Source organism: Amphibalanus amphitrite, unplaced genomic scaffold (assembly GCF_019059575.1).
Source record: "Amphibalanus amphitrite isolate SeventyFive unplaced genomic scaffold, NRLGWU_Aamphi_draft 000944F_arrow, whole genome shotgun sequence".
In the NCBI taxonomy this organism is placed as follows: Eukaryota; Metazoa; Arthropoda; class Thecostraca; order Balanomorpha; family Balanidae; genus Amphibalanus; species Amphibalanus amphitrite.
In genome coordinates, this window is record NW_024882438.1 from 66975 (window position 1) to 89656 (window position 22682).

At 46.8% G+C, this 22682-nt stretch overlaps 1 protein-coding gene across 1 annotated transcript in view; it reads right to left on the minus strand.

Moving 5' to 3' along the window:
* Positions 1-642: 642 nt before the first annotated feature.
* LOC122368390 overlaps positions 643-22682 on the minus strand; it is a 30497-nt gene continuing 8457 nt past the window's right edge. Inside the window, exons 6-15 of the mRNA XM_043342288.1 lie at positions 16244-16543; positions 15641-15856; positions 15035-15229; positions 14664-14776; positions 14358-14547; positions 10734-10904; positions 4470-4688; positions 4039-4211; positions 2455-2833; positions 643-656 (exon numbers count right to left, since the gene is read on the minus strand). Coding sequence (XP_043198223.1) covers positions 643-656; positions 2455-2833; positions 4039-4211; positions 4470-4688; positions 10734-10904; positions 14358-14547; positions 14664-14776; positions 15035-15229; positions 15641-15856; positions 16244-16543 — 1970 coding nt within the window. The remainder of the gene's footprint in view (positions 657-2454; positions 2834-4038; positions 4212-4469; positions 4689-10733; positions 10905-14357; positions 14548-14663; positions 14777-15034; positions 15230-15640; positions 15857-16243; positions 16544-22682) is intronic.

Genomic DNA, 22682 nt, shown 5'->3' on the forward strand with positions numbered 1-22682 from the left:
ACCTCAATATCTTTTTTTTTAATTTCGTCACAATCAACTGCAATCAATTACCTACAGGTACCCAAAATTAGCCCGCACCCCGTAGGGCTATCGGCGGACCCTACCAACCGTAGGGGGGGGGGCAGTTTCAGCCCCCTAAGATCTCGGAAAGTTACCGGCCGATTTTCAAAATTCAAACGGCGTTGGATAGCCCATACAGGGAACTACCTTGTGACCTAATTTCATTGACCTCAGCCTAACCGATGACGTTACAGGTCAGGTCAAAAGTCGAATTTTCACCGTTTACAGGCGTTTCCAGAAATGTATTGTAAAATCGAGTAAAAAGGAATAGGGGAGACCCGGAAGGTATGGGCCAGTTTTGTGAAAAGGCAATTTTCTTCCAGTGGGCAGGGGCTAGACCCGGTTTTTCACTCTGTGTACGTGACATTGCATTTCGCCTGCAAAGTGTGCCTGATATTAGGCATCTGGGACCAACTATTTTGTCTCGAGATAACTTTCAATAAATCATGCACTTTTTCGATCCATCAAAATACACCGGGAGGTATGGGCCACGGTCCGGGAGGTATGAGCCGGTGCCATGTTACATATTCTTCTCTCGACAATGAGAACAATACTCGTAGCTGGTATCTACCTTGATATCTCTTAGAGTTCAGGAACTGCATAAGCGGCCAACAGCTTACTTCATGGAGGTCACTACGGCACATATGTATTTTGGTAAATTCAATCATGCTCTACGAAATAAGATAAATAATACTTTTTTCTGTTCAAATGAACTTTGTAGTTACATTTTTGACCTTGCGCGACAAAAATTGAACTTATTGAAGAGGACATTTAATGAAAAAAGCATCGTTTCATTGATTTAGGATCAACGGGGGTCGGTGGCCCGAACGTCCCGAATAGCACGCCAGAATGTGTAGCATCTTAGCTCATAATCTTGCAAAAAAGCTTCAAATTTTCTACCCAGTCTTAATTTGCATGCTTTAAACTTGATGTTAGCGATGGTCTGACATAATTAAACGAGCCTGGCTCAAATTTATCACGAATTTTCTGTATCTACCGTAATTTACTCGAAGAGGGCAAAAACACTTTCTTATCGCTCATTGCCAAAGAAGACCGAGGAAGATTATGGAAATCACGTGGGTTGTATAACGGAATGGCTGCTACCAGTTTACGCGGCCAAATGTGTAAAAATATGCAACACTTCTTCAAAACTGCGATGGCCCATACCTCCAGAGGGCCATGCCTCCCTAGTCTCCCCTACCATTGCAAATCATCGATGAGGAATTGTCAGTCAAACATATCTTTTGCTATTTGAGGTCACTGATAACAGGTCAGGTCACAGAGGTCAGGTCACTGAGGGTCACAATATGAAGTGTCGTGTGGTGGTACGGGGACCCGCAGTTGCTACTGTACACGAACCCCAACTCTAGCCGTCTGTCCTGCCTAGTAACAACCGATAACATTGATATCGACTGCCAGTCCTGACAGCTTATCGTTGTTCCCTGTGAGGGTGCTGGGACAATTTACTCAGGGTCGCTGTACAGTAGCAACTGCGGGTCCCCGTACATGTTTTATTGTTCATTTTACATGAAAAATGCGATTGTGTGGGTTAGGCGACCTTTGGGGCCAGTTAAGGTTACGTTCTGGTGAAGGTCAGGTCAAGGTCAGAAGTTAATATTTTTACCTAACATGGGTAGGTATCAATTCGATGCAGCTTGTCACGGGGAGTCTAATGGTGGTCTTTGTTTGTGCTAGGTGGTCTAGAATTTCTAAAAATTGAGTTTGAACATTCGACGTCATCAGTTTTGAACAGCTTTTTCACTATAACTTGGCCAAAAAAGAGATACCGATCTGAATTTCGGTATGTAAACAGAACACGGTATTGACTATGATATAGGTATACCGTCTTTTTGAAATTCGAAAAAAACTTTTTAGATTTTTTGGCTATTATATCTAAAAAATGACTTTTATTTAAGTGAGTCAAAATCCAAAAATTTCAAAAACCGGATATAGCAGTGTTGTAGTACTGTTTATTCCACACCTTTTATGTCTAGAATATTTTCCTGTATCTTTAATGTTGTAGGGCTGACAACTCTTCCCGCGAAACCTTTTTTGGGTCGAAAATGGCAGAACATGACGTAATTCTGACGTCACTTGCGGCCAACCTATTATGGCCTCTAGAAACCTTTTTGGTCACAATATGTAAAATTCATGCTCGGAGGAGTCTTGAAAGTTTGGTGACGATATCTGCTGCCGTTTGGGAGATATCTACGGAAAAGGACTTTTCGCCCCCTCCCCCCGTACGGGGCGCGGGTTAAGCGTGCCTGCGGCGCGCCATTTTTATGCTATAGCGCGGCGAAAAAAGTGGGGGCGCTTAACGCCCCCCTCTAGCAACTCGCAGGTTAAGTATCAGATATAAAATACTGCATAAGCTACATAGATCTCTCAACTTGCCTGTTATGTTGGTGCTGCACATGGCCTGCATTTCTTGATCGCAGCTGCTCGTGGAGGCCTGGATGCCGCTGCGGTCCTGCTGCACATACGTGCATGGCTTTAGGACTGTCGGCTCGGAAAACTCCACGTCGGACTCTGCAGCGGCGTCCATTTCGGTAAAGTTCTCTTCGGCTGTGTTCACCGCCAGATCCTCAGAGAGCAGCTCGGCCAGTGGGTCCGAGGTCGGCTCAGGGGGCGGCTCCTTGAAGCCGGGTAGCAGCTCAACATCTCCGGGCTCTGAGCGTCGGGTCAAGTCACGGCGGCGACGTCGCTTCTCCCGTTGGACGACCCAGAAGCTCTTGTTCAGCACGAGAGAGATGTTTTTGACCAGCTGGTACTCCTGCAAAAAACAATATTCAAACTAAAGCGGAATGACGGGCGCAGTTCGCATGGCATAGTGCCTCCGTAATTGCAACCGCAAAACCAGGGATGCGGAGCCGTGGAAATTTTAGACGGCTCCGGCTCCGGCTCCGGCTCCGGGTGAAATGTCATGGCGGCTCCGGCTCTGGCTCCGGCTCAGAGTACAATGGCTCGGCTCGGGCGGCTCCGGCTCCGGCGGCTCCGGCTCCGGCTCCTACTCAGTACGTCCCCTATGCGATCAGTTAATTAAATACGGGTGGAAGAAATAAGGCGATGGGATTGTTACACGTTGCTTCTGTATTTGCATACAGGGTGACACAAAAAAAAACGGTCATCACCAAATTTCGAATAACTTCGGAAGTTTTATTCAGATCAGCACCAAACTTCGGTCACTTAAGGTCACACCTATGTAGCATACATCCACCAAGTTTCAAGTCTTCACTACGAATACTTTTAGTACAGTGTGTGTTTTACTGACGCTCCACAATGTGCTCCAGGTGAGCGCCACGGCGCTGCAGGGCGTAGGCACACTTGCATCCGGCGGGCAAAGTTGTCGATAACCCGATGGCTGTGCACTTTACAGAGTGCAATGGCCTCTGGAGACACTGCTCAGGGGTGTGCTACCCCTGAAACGTTATTCTTATCGGGTTATCGGCAACTTTGCCCGCCGGATGCAGGTGTGCCTACGCCCTGCAGCGCCGGGGCGCTCACCCGGAGCACATTGTGGAGCGTCCGTAAAACACACACTGTACTAAAAGTATTCGTAGTGAAGACTTGAAACTTGGTGGATGTCTGCTACATAGGTGTGACCTAAAGTGGCCGAAGTTTGGTGATGATCTGAATAAAGCTTCCGAAGTTATTCGAATTTTGGTGATGACCGCTTTTTTTGTGTCACCCTGTATAACAAGGCTATTTTGAATGCCACATTGTTTTACGCCTTGTACTGTCAAACCGAACTAGGTAAATATTTTTTCCTCTTAAAAAAAGAAGCCGGAGTCGCCCCGTTTTTTGACGGCTCCGGCTCCGGCTCCGGCTCCGGGCTATATGTATTGTTTCACGGCTCCGCCTCCGGCTCCGGGCAAAATATGCCGGCTCCGGCGGCTTCGGCTCCAGCTCCGCATCCCTGCGCAAAACACGTTGTTGCAAGACATACATGCATACATACCTACATGCTCATATGCTCACCTCTCTGGTGGCGATGGGGGCCACCCACGGGCGAGCCCTCAGGCTGGCGCTGGCCGGTCGGGCGTCGCCGCTGGTGTCGCACGTGGACAGAGCCTCTGAGTATGTCGCCGCCTCCTGGGACGGCCAGAAACAGAGGGCGCCCAGCTGATACTCGCCGGACATACAGGTGGGCCCTGTACAGCATGCAGGGCGTCCGTTACAGTCAGCCATGGCAATCACCGGAGCGGTGGCGCCTAAACACATTGACATGATGAATAAATGATCCCTCACACCACAGGTAAGGAATGACCACAGGTACTATTCGTAGTCCTCGTTATGACTTTAGACGCCCAATAACAGTACCCCGAGGCCAGACGTCGCTAAGGTGTACGGCGTGGTTAATAGAGGTGATCTGAGCATTGTTGGGTCGTGCGTCGCCGTGGCCTACTGACCGGCGCTGAATGCCACGTAGTCGGTGGTGTGGTTGGAGTCGGCGTCGAACAGCGCCAGCAGGTAGCGGGCGCCCAACTCCAGGCCCGACCAGCGGATGTTGTCGGACGGCTGGCGCCGCGCTCGGTCCGTGCTCAGCCTACTCAGCGGCTCGGCAGTGGCCGCCCCGACAGCGCTCGCCGCGCCGTCAGCTTCCAGATCCGCAGCCCGCTGGGCGGCGGCTGGCCGCCACAGTTAGGTCAACAACGCAGAATACCCAACAATTACCGGGGTTACATGAGCGATCCGTTCCAAATACGTACTACGGTAATGCGCATCAGCTCCCAAAAACGTATCTACGGCACCGGTTACATGAGACTAATTCGTTTTATCTACGTCAAACGGATCTTGTTTGGCTCACTCCTCGACGGCCGGTTATTCGCATCACAAACGGAATAGGATTAGCGTACAGTAATGGCGCAGTTGCGGCATTTACCGGGACGACTGAACGAAATTTTCAATATTCATATCATTTGATAGGCTCAAAAACATTTAAAATTAACATGAAATCAAAAAATGAAAACAAAGTTTCCTTGTTTTAAATCACTGGGCACTGATTCACCATGCAGCGACAGCAGGGTGGTCAGAAAAAAATTATCCATCAAAATATTTCATTCATTTTATTTTTGATCTTTATCAAATTCACCTTCAAAGACTAAACCAAAATACCAACTTTTTTTGTGTGCTATTTTCTACGAGGCAGCAAAAAAAAAAATGCTTAGTATTTTGCATTTTGACGCTTCCATTCAGCAAAGAATAGTTCTTGTGAAATACGGCCCGAATCGTGTGCCTCGGTTACATGAGCGATCCGTTCCAAATACGTACTACGCTAATTCGCATCAGCTCCCCGAGAACGCATTCAGTGCACCGACTACATGAGCAAATTCGTATCAGTGACGTCAAACGGATCTAGTTTGGCTCTCGGCCTGACGGAAGGTAATGCGCACTACAAACGGAATAGCATACAAATGTGGCGCATTTCCGTAGCAATAGAGGTGACTGAATTAAAAATTTATTATCTTATGTCTTTTTTGCATTTAATCTGCTCAGATCATTCTCAATTAACTTAACAAAAAAAAGTTGAACATAAAGTTGTCTTGCTTTGACTCATTGGGCACTTGCCTCTCTTGATTCGTCTGTAGTGCTGTCAGAATTTTTTTTTCAACTGAAAGTACTTAGATATTTACTTTTTGGTTTTCTCTATATTTATTTTTGAAAACTTGACAAAATACCGACATAATTTTTTAATTATTATTTCAAAAGAAGAAAATGAAAGAAGTACCTATAATTTTGCATTTTAATGTTTCTTTTTGGGAAGAAATAGTTCCTGTAATACGTATCTTGGTCCTATTCGCTTCTAAACCTCCTTTCTCAGCGGATTTTGTTCGGACCGCCGATTTATACTAGCAGGTGGCTACATGAGTCGGTAATGCGTTCCTAATTCGAATAAACGGCTAAATACGTATTTACTGTGCTCATGTAACCCCGGTAAATGTAGGAAAGACTGAGCCAAAATATATCAGGGTTTCTAACCTGGGTACGGGCGTCGTCCCACGGGTTGTGTCGGCCTCGCACGACGCCATTGCTACATTATATGTATGGAAACTCTTGCGGAGGGGAGAGGATACGGATTTTTTGCTCCCGTCCGAGCGAGCAACGTTATAGCCGGTCCCCGTTTCCCGGCTACTTCGGCGGCCGCTAACGTTGCCGTGTCCGTTCGGTACGTTACTGTCCAGTGTCCACCGGCGGACATAGCAACACTAGCGCCAGCCCGCAAGCATATAGCGGCCGGTGTCGGAACTAACGGGCCCCGTGGCCCGTTAGTTCCGCTAGTAACGGGCCCCGTCTATACACTGACGGCGAAGGCTCCGCAGACAACAGAGTGTATTTCATATAATCTAATATAGGCGGCGGAACGGGGGGGGGGCGCACCGGGGTACCATGCCCCCTTGATTTTGGCATTTTAACATTAGCCCTATGGGCGTTGCATGGAAACAATGGGACCAAAAGTCGGCAGTGCCCCCCCCCCCCCTAATTGAAGGTGTTCCGCCGCTACTGTAATCTAACCAAGAACGAATGCCAAATATTAAGATGCCCCAACGGAATTTTATTCTTTGAACAATTCTGAATCGATTGGTACCACACTCTTTCTATCATAATGTTGCAGCTCGTCGGACTCGGGATTTCTACACTCCCCCGCGCGAATGTTCGCCATGTAGGTAGGCACCCACTAGGCAATGCATATCCATGTGCCAGAGTTGGGGTATGCTGCACGTGCGCACGTGCAGGGCCCAGGGGTCGTTTCCAGGTCTCGAGAACGGCTGGACCGATGGCGTCCAAATTTGGTACACGGTTAGGGAGCAGTTAGTAGAGTGCCGTGCACAAGTCCCATTCTGCACGTGCGCACGTGCAGGTTGCCGCTTCCAGATCTCGAGAACGGCTGGGCCGATTGTGCTCAAATTCGGCACATCGCTAGAGACGGGTGCCATGCACAAGTAAGTTGGAGATACCCCCTGGAAATTTCGGACGTGCAAGGCTCGCTTCCATGACAAAATATCGAAACGCAAAATATCGAAGCGCAAAATATCGAACGCAAATTATCGAAAGCAAAATATCGAAGTCGCAAATTATCGAAATTGCAAAATATCGAAATCGCAAAATATCGAATTGCAAAATATCGAAATCGCAAAATATCGATTTCGCAAAATATCGAATCGCAAAATATCGAATTGCAAAATATCGAAATCGCAAAATATCGAATAGCATAATATCGAAAGCAAAATATCGAAACGCAAACTATCGAAACGCAAAATATCGAAACGCAAAACATCGAAAGACAAAATATCGAAAGACAAAATATTGAAAGACAAAACATCGAAAGACAAAATATCGAAAGACAAAATATTGAAAGACAAAATATCGAAAGACAAAATATCGAAAGGCAAAATATCGAACGCAGAATATCGAAAAGACAAAATATCGAACGCAAAATATCGAAAAGGCAAAATATCGAACGCAAAATATCGAAAAGGCAAAATATCGAACGCAAAATATCGAAAAGACAAAATAACGAACGCAAAGTGTCGAAAAGGTAAAATATCGACTTGAAATGGCCCTCTGCGGACTCCTTAGAGCTCTGTCGAACTCATCGGGCCCTCCGTTATCTGTAGGCCTCAAAGAGCAATCAGCGGGTCCATGACAGACTTGGAAAACTCTGATATTGTTTTGTACCTAGATCTCAGCAGTGGCGGCGGAAGGTAATTTCGGATGAGGGTGCAAAGTTTTCTCAAGGGGCCTCTCTGGAAGTTTCGCCCCCCCCCGATATGTGTTAGAGTGATTATCATTGCTTTATGAAAAACGAAGATTTTGGAAAACTATCCCCAAACACACAAGTTCTGCAAAATATTTGAAATTACAGTGTACCTAACTCAAATAAAGCATAACGAAGCAAATGCAGATAGTTTTTATCATCTAATCTTGTTTTAGTCTCGCCACCACCCTCAGCATCTCAACCCACTTTTCTGGATCCGCAGTGGACCATTAAGGGCCCTACGAGACCGTTCTTAGAAGACCGTGTTTAAAGGGACTATCCCACCTTCTAAAATGCTGTTAAAACCAATTAAATTGTGCCCGACTTTATAGATTGGATGACCAGGAACATGGTTCTTGCATTTATTTTTCATTAAACATCTTAGGCTTCCCATATGCCAAACACAAACTTTCAAATATGTGACGTCACAGCCCAAAACTACCTCCTTCCCCAGGCCACATTACTGTCATAAAGCTGATTCTTTTTACTCTGTAGGCACCACAACAAAGTTCAGACCAAGTTTTAAGCGATTTTTCAACGAACAAACCCATTTAAATCAGAATGACTAAACGAGGTGACGTCACACTAACGGTCGCTCCATGTTGAAGATAGGGCCTTGTAAATGTACAAGGCCCATTTTCAAATGAAGGGAACGAATTTCTTCAACACCAAGAGGCCGCGGGGGTTGCAACCTAGATAGATAGTGGTTTCTGAACCTCGCCGCAAACTTGGCTATCTCAACTCAAACCCCATGTTAAAGGTGAGATAGTCCCTTTAAAAACCCCTTGGAAACCGACCCCTTAGAGGCTCCTCCAGAGACCTACATGACTCCCCAGACCGAATGAGCCATCCGACCAGGGTCGGTCCCTCAGAAGTTGCTGAAGAGTTTCAGGAAGCAGTATACTCGTAGGCTCGAAAGGCTTTTGATGGCTCTCAGAGACTGGCATCGGACCCAAAAAAGCCTGTATGGTGACCCTCCAAAGCCTGGATGGCCACCAGGAGCCGATGATTAGCCTAAAGAGCCAGTATGGAGGACTGAATAGAGGAAAGGACTAGGAGTCTCAGTGGGGCCTTCAGGAGCAAGCGTTTGGGCCCCAAAAGTATGTGTGGGGTCTTAGAGGCAGGTAGGCCCCTGGAGCGTGCACGGGGTGGGACCCCGTGCGCTAGCGAGGTGGGAGCTAGCGTGTGAGCCCAAATATTCGACTGGCGGCTACTAGAACCTGCATGGGGATTCTTAGAAGCCGCTTAGACCCATATATGATGAGTCATGAGTCCCAAGAGTCGATGTAGGGGCCCTAAAAGCCGGTGTAGGGCCCATGGCCCCATAAGTTCCGGCGTTGGGACTCTCAGAGGCCGACGGAAGGGGAACCAAGAGCGGATAAAGTGATTCAACAAGCCGACATTTGGCCTGAGAATCAGTGTGGAATTCTAGGAGTCTGCGTGAGCTCTCGGAGACCTTCGTAGGGCCCACAAAGGTCGTTCTGAGTGCCCTCTGAATCTGAACTCTGCGGAGCCCTTAGAGGCCAGCATGTCCCCTGGCACCTGCCTGCGTTGATTTGAGACCCTCCGAGACCCTCCGAAAACTCTGGGTTGGATCCGCCTATGTTTGATAGCCCCGGAAGATCTGTCGAGCGAAACCTAATTTCGACAGAGTTCGACAGAGCTCTAAGGAGTCCGCAGAGGGCCATTTCAAGTCGATATTTTACCTTTTCGACGCTTTGCGTTCGTTATTTTGTCATTTCGATATTTTGCGTTCGATATTTTGCCTTTTCGATATTCTGCGTTCGATATTCTGCCTTTTCGATATTTTGCGTTCGATATTTTGTCTTTTCGATGTTCTGCGTTCGATATTTTGTCTTTTCGATATTCTGCGTCCCATATTTTGCCTTTTCGATATTTTGTCTGTTCGATATCTTGCGTTCGATATTTTGTCTTTTCGATATTCTGCGTTCGATATTTTGCCTTTTCGATATTTTGTTTTCCGATATTTTGTCTTTCGATGTTTTGTCTTTCGATATTTTGTCTTTCAATACTTTGTCTTTCGATATTTTGCGTTTCGATATTTTGCTTTCGATATTATACTATTCGATATTTTGCGAGTTCGATATTTTGCAATTCGATATTATGCAATTCGATATTTTGCGATGTCGATATTTTGCGATGTCGATATTTTGCGGTTCGATATTTTGCGATTTCGATATTTTGCGCATTCGATATTTTGCTTTCGATATTCTGCCACTTCGATAATTTGTCTTCGATATTTTGCTATTCGATATTTTGCTTTTCGATATTTTGTCCGGAACCCGCAAGGCTCACCCTCTCGCTCGCTCCGTTAGTCGCCCCAAAAGGCGCTTTACTGGTAATGATGTTTAGGATGCCCCAGTTGATTGCAATGCTCCGAAAAATTCTGAAGCGACTGATACCAGAAATAAGTACCTACATACATAGTAGATTGTCATCGGACTAACGTGTTTTTGTTAAAACAGTGATGCTGATGAACATTGTTATCTTCTACTCCCAAATTCCGGTGTCAATTTTTCATGAACATGGGTGAAAAGTACGTCAGAGTGAACGAACATTATTGAAAGCTATTGTAGTATACAGACTTTTTAGTTAATAGTTAAGTTTTCCCATAGAGCCGTTTTAATCCCAAGCTCGGCCTCCGCGAGACCTACATAGTTGCATTGAGTAGCCGAGAGTGGGCGCTACCGTCGCCGACTGGGCCGCAGCCAGTATACTGGCAAAAATCCAGCTGTTATGATATCGTTTGTTGGTAACTAAGTGTGACGTTCTTTCTAAATGCTCGCTGCATATAGAAACAACCGTTTAGTGAAGAAAATTATTTAGATTTTATTAATAATAAAGGTCTGATCCCCAATGTCCGCTTTTCTATGGAGTATGGACCGTAACGACCTACCCAGAGCCTGCGAGAGGGCCTGCACACTGGGCGAGGGCGGCTCAGCCACATCCATTCGCCGGAGGACCACGTCGGCGGCCTGGTCCCCGGCGCCGGCCACGACCTTCCGCTGCCAGACGGCCGTCAGCAGGCCGGAGCGGGAGATGGCCACACTCAGCGGCAGCAGCGACACTGAAACGGGCCCGGCCACCGTCACCACCAGCCCCCTGAGCACACTAGACGGCCGACACATGCACGGACAATTTCGAAATATCTGAAATCCCGTTAGACATTTTATACTTTTCCGCACATTGTTTGCACACGCCGCAGAACCATAAGCCTACATTAACACGCGCAGTGGAAGGGTTGCTAGTACTACGCCCAGAGATCTTAGAGGCGAATGTCGTCCCCCTAAGATCTCAGCTCCCACTGAAGCAAGAGAGACGAAATTTGGAGGGTAGGTGGGGGCACTGGGGTACTCTGTTGTGTCTGAATTTCATGACCCTAGGTCAAAATCTTCAAGGTCAAATGAGGTCAAATATGGCAAAATCTGCAATATGAGCGACATTTTTGCGTTTAAACGCCGATAAGACAAAAAGTTACCGGCCGATTTTACTTTTTCTTTGACTATACGAAAGAACGTACGTTTCTGAGTGTGTATGATGAATTTCACGTTAAAGGGACTGTCCCACCTTTGCATTAGTTCTGAGTTGAGATAGCCAAGCTGGCGGCCAGGTTCAGAAACCACTATATATCCTGGTCGCAATATCCTCAGTTTCGTGGTGTTAAAGAAATTCGTTCCCTTCATTTAAAAGGTGGGCCTTAGCTAAGGCCCCATCTCTTAACCCGCGCCCTGCTGGGGGGGGGGGTGTTTGAACACCCCCCGTTTTGTTTTTTCGCGTATATTTAAAAAACGGCGGCGGTACACCTTATTATACATCAATTCTACACAAGTTGTGAAAATTTCAGACCAAGGTCATTCAAGGTCAGGTCACCAGGTCACTTGAAGTGACCTCACCTCATAAAACGTTTCAATGTCTGTCATAGCTACACCGAGTGACCGATCGGTTTGAAACTTTCAGCGATTGCTAAGAGCAATAGCATGCACAAAATGTATATTTCAGAATTTTGATATCGATGACCTAAGGTCAGGTCAATTTTGCGACCTCCCCATTATAAGCCAATGGGAGAAAATTGAAATGCGCCTCTTTCGGACGAAAGACATCATAAACACTCCCAAACACTGAATTAGGTACAAGTGGTTTAGACACACTGAACATGAAAATGGTGTCCGTGACCCCTGTTTATGCCCTGAGGTCATCTTAGGTCACGAATGGTATCTAGTCAAAATTGATGTGAAAAGGATCAATAACATGCCAAAAATTGTATTGGGTTCTTTAGTTTACCAAAGAGAAACAAAATAGACAAGCTTTCGACAACACTGTCATCATCAGGTCTGAGTTTCCTTTAATTTCCTTTAATTCCTTTACACACTTCACAACAAAGTAAAGGAATTTCAAAAACTCAGACCTGATGATGACAGTGTTGTCGAAAGCTTGTCTCTTTTGTTTCTCTTTGGTAAACTAAAGAACCAATACAATTTTTGGCATGTTATTGATCATTTTCACATCAATTTTGACTATAATGTCTTCACTCATGCCAACCATCCAAACGATTAAGAATGGTATCTAACAGTTTTTCGCAAATAACTTTTGATAGAGGCATGCTAGAACGATGAAAACGCCTTATGTGTGTTCAGCTCGACGATACGGATCGACTGATATGCAACATGACCCTTTCCGGTCAGGTCATGACCTTGACCTGAGGTCAAATTTTCAAGTTGACCTTTTAAGGTCAAGTTATAGTTCATTCGATGCGTCTTGACGAGAGGAACACGATGCCGGTAAAAGTAAGCTCGTACAAGGCTTGGGTCAAAAGTTATTGCAGAAAAACTGTTTCCGAAAAAATCGGCTATTTTTGCAGTTTTTGCCCCCTGCAGGCAAAACCGTTGACGTTAGGTCAAATCTGAGAGAATTACTCAGAAAGGGCGTTAATAGGGCTATCGAATGCGCTTTTCCGCGGCGCTTTAGCTCTATTGGTTCCCGAGTTATGCGTTGGCTTCTTGGAAATTGTCGACATTCGACCTGGAAATCGGCGAAATTTTGGCTTCAATGACCTCTGGTGACCTGACCTTTGACCTGACCAAAAAATTGACCGAAGTGATTTGGTCATTATTTTTGACGCTCTTTCGAATGCCGCCTTCTGCGTATCGCTACGTGGCCCAGGAGCCGAGTTAGAAGGGGGTGTGTTCAAACCCCCCCAGCAGGGCGTGGAATTCCAGGACCCCCAGCCGGGCGCGGGTTAACTATCAACGGCCATTTGATGACGTCATTTGCATTTTGAACGCCTGCCACGCATGTGAAGTTTCACTTGATTTACGAATAAGCTAATCAGAGACACTTGTTATTGTATGAGCCGCGTCATATTTGAGAGCAAATACCTATATTTGCTGCCAAATTTCCCCCACATTGACGTGAAGTAAATCCTTCATTACGTCACAGATCCGATCTAAATGACAGATCGGTTGAGGAGGATGCCATCAATGCCGAGGCTTACCGTCGAGGACGCCTGAGTGCTGGACACTGGAAAGGCGCCTTCGGCGCCCAGAAATGATCATGGAAGGTGCCATCCAGGATGGGTCTTTCCCAGAGGGCGCCTGATAGATTTGGGAGGGACCTCGCCCGCACATGCCATTTTCCCATCCTAGAACGCACATGGGGGGGGGGGGGGTTGCCACCCCCCGCGCCATTTCGTTCCTGTTGGAGATAGAGCTTAGCGGTAAAGACCAAAAAGATTCTTTGGGAAGAAACGAATCCAATGATACCCAGTTTTACCTTCTCAGGTCAGTCATTGACCTTCCAAGTCAGGTCAAACTAAAAAATGTTGTTATTTTGGGTCACCGTTGGATATCAAGTGCGCTGCTTACCAGTTACCATATACCGATGACGATGCTGTTTTCTGGTGCCAAGCCAGCTAGAACCTCTTTGTCACACTACCCGACCAGATTTTTGCTGCTGAGGTCATGTCAGGTCAAGTTAGGTCAAGGTCAATTATATGTGTTTGTATGTCTGTGTGTGTCTGTGTGTATACTGATGTGTGCACCGATTGTTTTTGTGTCCATATTACATGAACTCATGATCTGAGAAGCTTTTACCAAAAATGCAGTCAAAAAACTTCACAAAAAGTAATTTCCGCTTACCTAAAACGCAATTATAGGTTGACCTTGACCTTGACCTTGACATCTGTACATCGTCGAACAACATGTTCCATGATAGTTGGGAGGTAAGACTGACAAAAAAGGCCGAAATCAAGGTGTCAAAAGCTCACAAGGCCCATAGCCAGCGCAGGATGTTGAGAATTGGCCATTTGGGTCATGACATGACCTGAAAAACAAGGTAATATCTCCGAAACCAAAAATCACAGAAACTTGAAATTTTCAGTGGACATTAAGAAAGGATAGAGGAGCAGCTATACGAAACATCAGCCTTCTAGCTCTAAAAATGTTGAGTGCAGAGCAGAAAGACTACCTGGGGGGTGGCAACCCCCCCCCCCCATGTGCGGGCGAGGGTTAAGGGACAAACTCACGTGATCTAGCTGTCACATAGGCGGCTTCCGTGGACTGTATCGAAGCCAGCTGGCTCCAGACGGTCACTTGAAACTCGTGGTATCCCGGAAGTCCGGAAATGTGAGCTTGGCGCCCGTCTGAGGAGGTCCAGTTGGTGCAGGGAAGCGTCAGCGACGTTTCGCGCTGCGACAGGTCCCTAGTGGGACACACCTGGACAACAGGCGAAAAACGGGTTAGTGGGGGTGTCCGCGTTGGCACCAACGCGCTATCCAATGTCTAGTCCAATATGCTGGGCGCCTTCGCCCTGAGGTGTTATGTACTCGTACCTGAATCAGACAGGAACTGGGCGCCCACCCGGAACTGCGCGGCTGCCACGACAGGTCCAGGCTGAGAGGGTACTCGGACCTGGCCGTCAGGTTCTCCACCGGGTTCAGCAGCTCTGAAATGGTCATAATTTCCCTCAGTATACGCTGCATTATAATCGTTCAAATACACAGTTTTTACCCAGTTACTTGGCAGCACCGAACCCTATTTATAGCAGGCTCCTGGATGCTCAATGGTACTGGGTAGGAATTGGTTACAACTCCGTACGCATCTCATCGTCTTTTTAAGCCCTCTCTGCCGCGATCCGAACACCGACATCATCTGAAGTGCGTCAGTACGTAAATTTATAGCTGAAGGTGCAGTGTCGCCTCACCTCCTTCGACGCGGGAGGCGCAGATGGGTGGGAGCACAGACTGGCACATGTCCATCCTCCACTGGTAGTGTACCGTGCCGCTGGTCACGTCTTCCGTGCGGAACAGCTTGACGCAACACTCGCCGGCCGCCGCGGGCGGTGGCGTGCCCATGTCTTCGAACCGGGCGCGCGATCCGTCTGACCAAGCGCCCGTGACTGCAGAAATCAACCCCATCATTGATAGGGAACATTAGCATTTATCGGGACACATCAGCAAGGAAAGCCGCATTACGAATAAATTTTTTGTTTTCCTTAACAGTATAATTCGTTTGTAAAACATTATCACTCTCCTTGTATTCATGTCATTGACTGATAACAGCATTTTAATGTTGCCAGTGACCGGTCACAACGGCTCTAGGTCAAACACCGTTTTCAGAGATCGGTGATGGCAACCCCAGTGTAGCAGGCACCGGTGACAACGGGTCAGCTTGAGAGGGTAAGAGATGCCAACTACCGACAACCGATGGGCAGGAGCCACTTCATTAATAGGAGGCGGAGGAGGGACAGCCAGCGCTGATAAACGCATGACAGAGCTTGTCACGGGTCAGAGCTAATGAAATTACTGACAAGGCGGGCAGACGCTGAGTCCGATCCAGGCCTGCGACAGCCCCCGCCTCTCGAGCAGGTCGGTCAGCTGCTGCTGTCTGTCCGCGGAGGTGACCGCCACCAGGTGGCCGCCGCGCCTCTGGCACGTGCTGCTGGCCTCTGCCCAGGAGCCGGCTGGCTCGGGCACGTCCAGCACCAGCCAGCCGGAGTCAGTGGGTGTGGCGGCATCCGGGGCCGCTGAAACGGCGTACGACGGCTGCGTCAGCCACAACTCGGCCGATAGCTGCAGGACAGTTCAAAGTACCGACATTTGTAATGTGACACATACCGGAAACGCTCACGATCTTGACACAACCACTAGATAGTCATGCACGGTAACCGCAGGCAGTTAAAAATTGACAAACACTATTCGGTAGCATTGTTTTGCAATTGAAAAACAACCGGATCAGTCCTCGGTTGAGGTGTGTTACATGCAGCTAAAATCCGAGCCTATTCCTCGGGGAAAAAAAACTTGAAAAAGATGCATGAGCGCCACCACTAGCTGATGCAATTCATTTTTAATTATCTCGCTAAACATCAAAATGTAGTCTGGCAGTCGCAAGTTGCGTCACATTCAACACTCACTAGGCGTCACGGTGACAGCGCCACAGGAGAAGTTTCTGGTCGGGAAGGAGCACTCCACGTGGATGCGGTACTCGGTGCCGGCTGCCACGGTGCCGGTGTAGCGCCACTCGAAGACGGCCGCGGTGCGTGCTCCGTCCACGAGGTCGGAGCGCAGCTGGCGCCCGTCGGCGGACACGACCAGCCGGTAGGCGGAGGCCGGCAGGTCGCCACCATCCCCGCGCAGCACGGCCGGCCGCCACTGGACGGCGATGTCGCCGGCCCAGCGCGGCCAGGCGCGCAGCGATACGTCCGCGGTCACCGCTGCTGGCGGCCGGGCGGCGCGCCGGGTCAGCCAACGGCGCCCACAATCACAGCTTATCCGAGAAACAGGACATCGGACAATTCCCGGACAAACAGCGTCAAGAGACTATATTAACCCGGCGGCCGCTGGGCCTCCGCGCCACCCGCCGGCCGCTGGGTACATATAGTTGCCCCCCTTTATATCTGCGACCATATCGTCGCAACGCGAAGAGATAGAAAAGCCAAACCTGACACACATCTTCCTGAATACCTAGCCAAGGTTGTGTCCAAATTTGGTGTCAATCCTATTTGAAATGACGTCACAGCGACGTCAGAAGTCAAATTATAGATTTGCGACTCTCAGTCTCCTCACGATATATCCGATATATGAGACCGAATATAAAGGACCAATTATTGGTCAGTGACTAGTTGGAAGTGTGCTTAGATGTTTTCGGATGACAGCAGATGCTTTCTAGTTCATTTACAGTTGAGTTTCATCCTCAGCGACATCAGAAACGGTCCATATCGGAAAACGACAAAACTTTATGACGTCACTGTAACGTCATCTTAAGTGCTATAACCACCAAACTTTCTTCAAACATTGCCTCGGTATTCATTTGAAGCTATGCCAAGTTTCAACCTCGTAGTTTATCAGGTTTCAGACATATTCTACAAAACGTAAAGGGGGGTGCAACTTTATGCCACCCCCAACGGCTCGTGGGATTTTTGGATAACCCGCGCATGACTGAGGGGGGCTCTACAGAGCCCCCTCCCGTCTTTCTGTAATATCTTCTAAATAACCTAACGCATCAACACGAAATTTGCAGTAACTTTAGTTGCATCAATTAGACACCATGTGTCAAAATTACAACATCGTAGCTACGCTAGGTGAGCCGGAACGTCATGTCAGCCGATTTTGATGCAAAACATTGATCTACGGCAATCGCTATATGATATAAAATTTCAATGACCTAGGATGACCTGGTCTTGACCTGAAAAATTCAATGTACAAGTTTGCTACCCTCGTGGTATCTAAGGCATATATAAAGGCGTGCGTAAACCAAAAATGAGCGTGATCGGACTTGTTTGCCGGCGGCCAGAGCCTAAATTGTGAACAAGCCAAAATGCTGATAATTTTTTACTTTGACCCAACCTGTGATGTCATCGGTGACCTCGAAGTCAATGAAATTAAGTGTCGCTGGACAAGTTTTCCAGGGCTATCAGACGCCGCTTGAATTTTGACGATCTGCCCAGTAGTTTCAGAGATAGGAGGGGGCTCTGTAGAGCCCCCCCCCCTAGTCACTCGCGTTATGGAAAATACCTCAGTCATGCGCAGGTTAACAGTCAAAAGTAAAAGATAAATAAATATAATATAAATAGAAGAAAAAAAATTGGGAAAACAAGCCAACACACTGAAAGCCAGCTTATTGTAGTGGTTAGGATAGTGGGCTAATGACATGAGCTTTGACAGATCGATCCCCAGTCGATACTATTTTTCGCAACGGCTATAACCTACAGCAATCCCAAAATTATCCCATGCCGTGTTTAGAATAGTAATCCCTGATATGGATTCTGGAAGTAATCGCCACGAACTTGGAGAATGTGGATCGGTCATGATTGTTAAATACAGTACAAACAATACAATTTCCAAGTATTCCCACTACCTACATGAATAACCAACATGTCCCTTGTCCATCCGGTTCAGTTCCGTGCTAAGAAAACCCCGGGCAAATTTAAAGTGCCACGAGCTTATAGGGGAGAAGGAGGGCTGACTTCAAATATTGTCACCCAGCGGTAAAAGAATGGGGCTCTGCCGCATGCCAAGCTCCTTCATTGTAACCAGTGGGCGGCAAATGACCACCGAAGGCCCATGTAGGCCCATCAGGATTCGGCGTAACTGGTCAGAGGCCGTGTGTGCCCATCAGGGATCGAGGTAAGCCTATCATAGGGGCCGGCCATTAGCCAGTTACCCATGACTCATAACCTCTCCTATCATTCTATCTACATATACACCTCTATTACCTCTGCGCGACCCGAACATATCGATGCATTACGCAGTCAATAAATGATTGTGTGTGAAAGTTGTCGAATGCAGAAAGCAACAAAGTTGTATAATGAGTCGCGAGCACGGCCGATGACCTAGGGCATCGCTCCAGGCTCCAGCGAGCCGATCGTATTCATGATTCGTGAAACGGTGCGAAGCCAGGCAAAATTATGACGTGTGATGTGTTGTCAAGGCAGTAATGTACCCATTTATTGCTGTGTGTGTTGTGTTTGCAACACACACAGCAATAAATGGGACACTTATAATAATGGGAAACACCTACATAAATGGGAAAACAGACAATGCAATGTGGCAGACGAACGCTGACTGGCAAAAAAAAATTAATTACCGGGGTTACATGAGCGATCCGTTCCAAATACGTACTACGGTAATGCGCATCAGCTCCCAAAAACGTATCTACGGCACCGGTTACATGAGACTAATTCGTTTTATCTACGTCAAACGGATCTTGTTTGGCTCACTCCTCGACGGCCGGTTATTCGCATCACAAACGGAATAGGATTAGCGTACAGTCATGGCGCAGTTGCGGCATTTACCGGGACGACTGAACTAAATTTTAAATATTTATATCATTTGATAGGCTCAAAAAACATTTAAAATTAACATGAAATCAAAATATGAAAACAAAGTTTTCTTGTTTTAAGTCACTGGGCACTGATTTGCCATGCAGCGACAGCAGGGTGGTCAGAAAAAAATTATCTATCAAAATATTTCATTCATTTTATTTTTGATCTTTATCAAATTCACCTTCAAAGACTAAACCAAAATACCAATATTTTTTTTGCCATTTTCTACGAGGCAGCCAATAAAAAAATGCTTAGTATTTTGCATTTTGACGCTTCCATTCAGCAAAGAATAGTTCTTGTGAAATACGGTCCGAATCGTGTGCCTCGGTTACATGAGCGATCCGTTCCAAAAAAGTACTACGCTAATTCGCATCAGCTCCCAAGAACGCATTCAGTGCACCGACTATATGAGCAAATTCGTATCAGTGACGTCAAACGGATCTAGTTTGGCTCTTGGCCTGACGGAAGGTAATGCGCACTACAAACGGAATAGCATACAAATGTGGCGCCGCCGCCGTTTTTGGTACACCTCATCATACATCAATTCTACAAATGTTGTGAAAATTTCAGACCAAGGTCATTCAAGGTCAGGTCACCAGGTCACTTGAAGTGACCTCACTTCATAAAAAGTTTCAATGTCTGTCATAGCTACACCGAGTGACCGATCGCTTGAAAACTTTCAGCGATTGCTTAGAGCAATAGCATGTACAAAATGTATATCTCAGAATTTTGATATCGATGACCTAAGGTCAGGTCAATTTTGCGACCTCCCCATTATAAGTCAATGGGAGAAAATTGAAATGCGCCTCTTTTGGACGAAAGACATTATAAACTCTCCCAAACACCGAATAACAAGTGGTTTAGACACACAGAACATGAAAATGGTGTCCGTGACCCTTGTTTATACCTTGAGGTCATCTTAGGTCACGAATGGTATCTAACAGTTCATCGCAAATAACTTTTGATAGAGGCATGCTAGAGCGATGAAAACGCCTTAGATGTGTTCAAATCGACGATACGGATCGACTGATATGCAACATGACCCTTTCCGGTCAGGTCATGACCTTGACCTGAGGTCAAATTTTCAAGTTGACCTTTCAAGGTCAAGTTATAGTTCATTCAATGCGTCTTGACGAGAGGAACACGATGCCGGTAAATGTAGGCTCGTACAAGGCTTGGGTCAAAAGTTATTGCAGAAAAACTGTTTCCGAAAAAAATCGGCTATTTTTGCAGTTTTTGCCCCCTGCAGGCAAAACCGTTGACGTTAGGTCAAATCTGAGAGAATTATTCAGAAAGGGCGTTAATAGGGCTATCGAATGCGCTTTCCGCGGCGCTGTAGCTCTATTGGTTCCCGAGTTATGCGTTGGCTTCTTGAAAGTTTTCGACATTCGACCTGGAAATCGGCGAAATTTTGCCTTCAATGACCTCTGGTGACCTGACCTTTGACCTGACCAAAAAATTGGCCGAAGTGATTTCGTCATTATTTTTGACGCTCTTTCGAACGCCGCCTTCCGCGTATAGCTACGTGGCCCAGGAGCCGAGTTACAAGGGGGGTGTTCAAACCCCCCCCCCCAGCAGGGCGTGGAAATCCAGGACCCCCAGCCGGGCGCGGGTTAATCTGCTCAGAACATTCTCAATTAACTTGACAAAAAAAAGTTGAACCTTAAGTTGTCTTGCTTTGACTCATTGGGCACTTGCCTCTCTTGATTCGTCTGTAGTGCTGTCAGAAAAATGTTTCAACTGAAATTACTTGGATATTTACTTTTTGGTTTTCACTATATTTATTTTTTTAAAACTTGACAAAATACCGACATATTTTTTTAATTATTATTTCAAAAGAAGAAAATGAAAGAATACCTATTATTTTGCATTTTAATGTTTCTTTTTGGGAAGAAATAGTTCCTGTAATACGTATCTTGGTCCTATTCGCTTCTAAGCCTCCTTTCCCAGCGGATTTTGTTCGGACCGCCGATTCGTATTAGCAGGTGGATACATGAGTCGGTAGTACGCTCCTGATTCGCATTAGCGGTGATTCCGATCGTGATACGTATTTGCTTTGCTCATGTAACCGCGGATCGGATCGCCGATTCGCACTAGCAGGTGGCTACATGAGTCGGTAATGCGTTCCTAATTCGAATTAGCGGCTTAATACATATTTACTGTGCTCATGTAACCCCCATACATACTCTCGAGGGTTAACCCTCACTGAGCCAGTCCCATTTCCATATCACGAACGGCCGGGGGAAGGATTGTTACAACAGATGTCTGTTTTGTCAGCCTGTGTTATGAAGGTGTTATGAACGACTATCAGGACAGCGAGGGCGTCTAGCAGCGACAGTCATACGACAGCGTCGGGGGTAGTCAGGCCAACAGTCGATGTAAACAGACGCACGCGGCCGCCGTCCAGCGATCCATAGCGTCCGATCGGGGCACAGACCGTGGGGAGCGTCGGCCGCCGTCACCATTGAACCTGGCCGGTCGACATGACTAGCGAGGGTGCTCATTCGCCGGCGTCAGCGAAAAAATTGCACGCCTCTTGGTAATAGGGACATAATGCATCATATGTATCATCAAAGGCGACTTTTTCATGCATTGTTGATAGGTTGGTTCAATCTTCAGGTCAGCTCAATCAGTGGGCGCTCCGTCGGCTATAGATCTTGCGCATTAAAATTACTGACAGCTTTACATTATCCGTTTTCACGACAGGTCACCTCGCACCTAATCTAACCAAGTGTGCACCAAACATCTTTTACTGCAAATATCTTCGTTTCAGGAATTAACATCAGTGCTTTAACCTTCGCCCCAGTGGGGGGGGGGGACATATGTTACCACTTACCCTCCTGTCGCGTTTTTTGCGTGTGAATATAAAACCGCGGCGCGTGGCGCCGCGCCGCTTGGGGTAGCTTTTGGTACATCAATTTTGGACAATGTGTAAAATTTTTGACCCCAGATCATGTCAGGTCAGGTCACCAGGTCAAGCTGACTGACCAAGCCTAAAAAAGTTTGGAATCATGTCCAGCCTGCAGTGTTTGTCAGAAAGCTTTTAAACTTGGTGGATTGCATGCTGTTATGGCGCCTACAATTTGTATATCTCGGATTTTTTTATATCCGTGACCTAAGGTCAGGTCAGTAGCGTGACCTTTCCATTACAAGTCAATGGAGAAAAATGAAAATGCCTCCAGATCCATGTGTACGCATAGGAACAGTCCAAATATTTCAGAATCACAGTGATTTGGATCACCCGTGATGATCTGGGTGTCATTTTCGCTGATAGCCTCTACAAAGGTCATGCGAGATCATTTGAGGCTACAAACAGATTTTTGCCAATAACTCCCGATTGGAAAGAGATAGAACGCTGGGGATGGTCTCATTGTGTTTGTCTTGTTGAGACGCATCGACTGATATGCAACATGACCTTTTCCGGTCAGGTCATGACCTTGACCTGAGGTCAAATTTTAGAGTTGAGATTTCAAGGTCAACTTATAGTTCATTCGACGCGTCTTGGCAAGAGGAACACGACTCTGGCAAT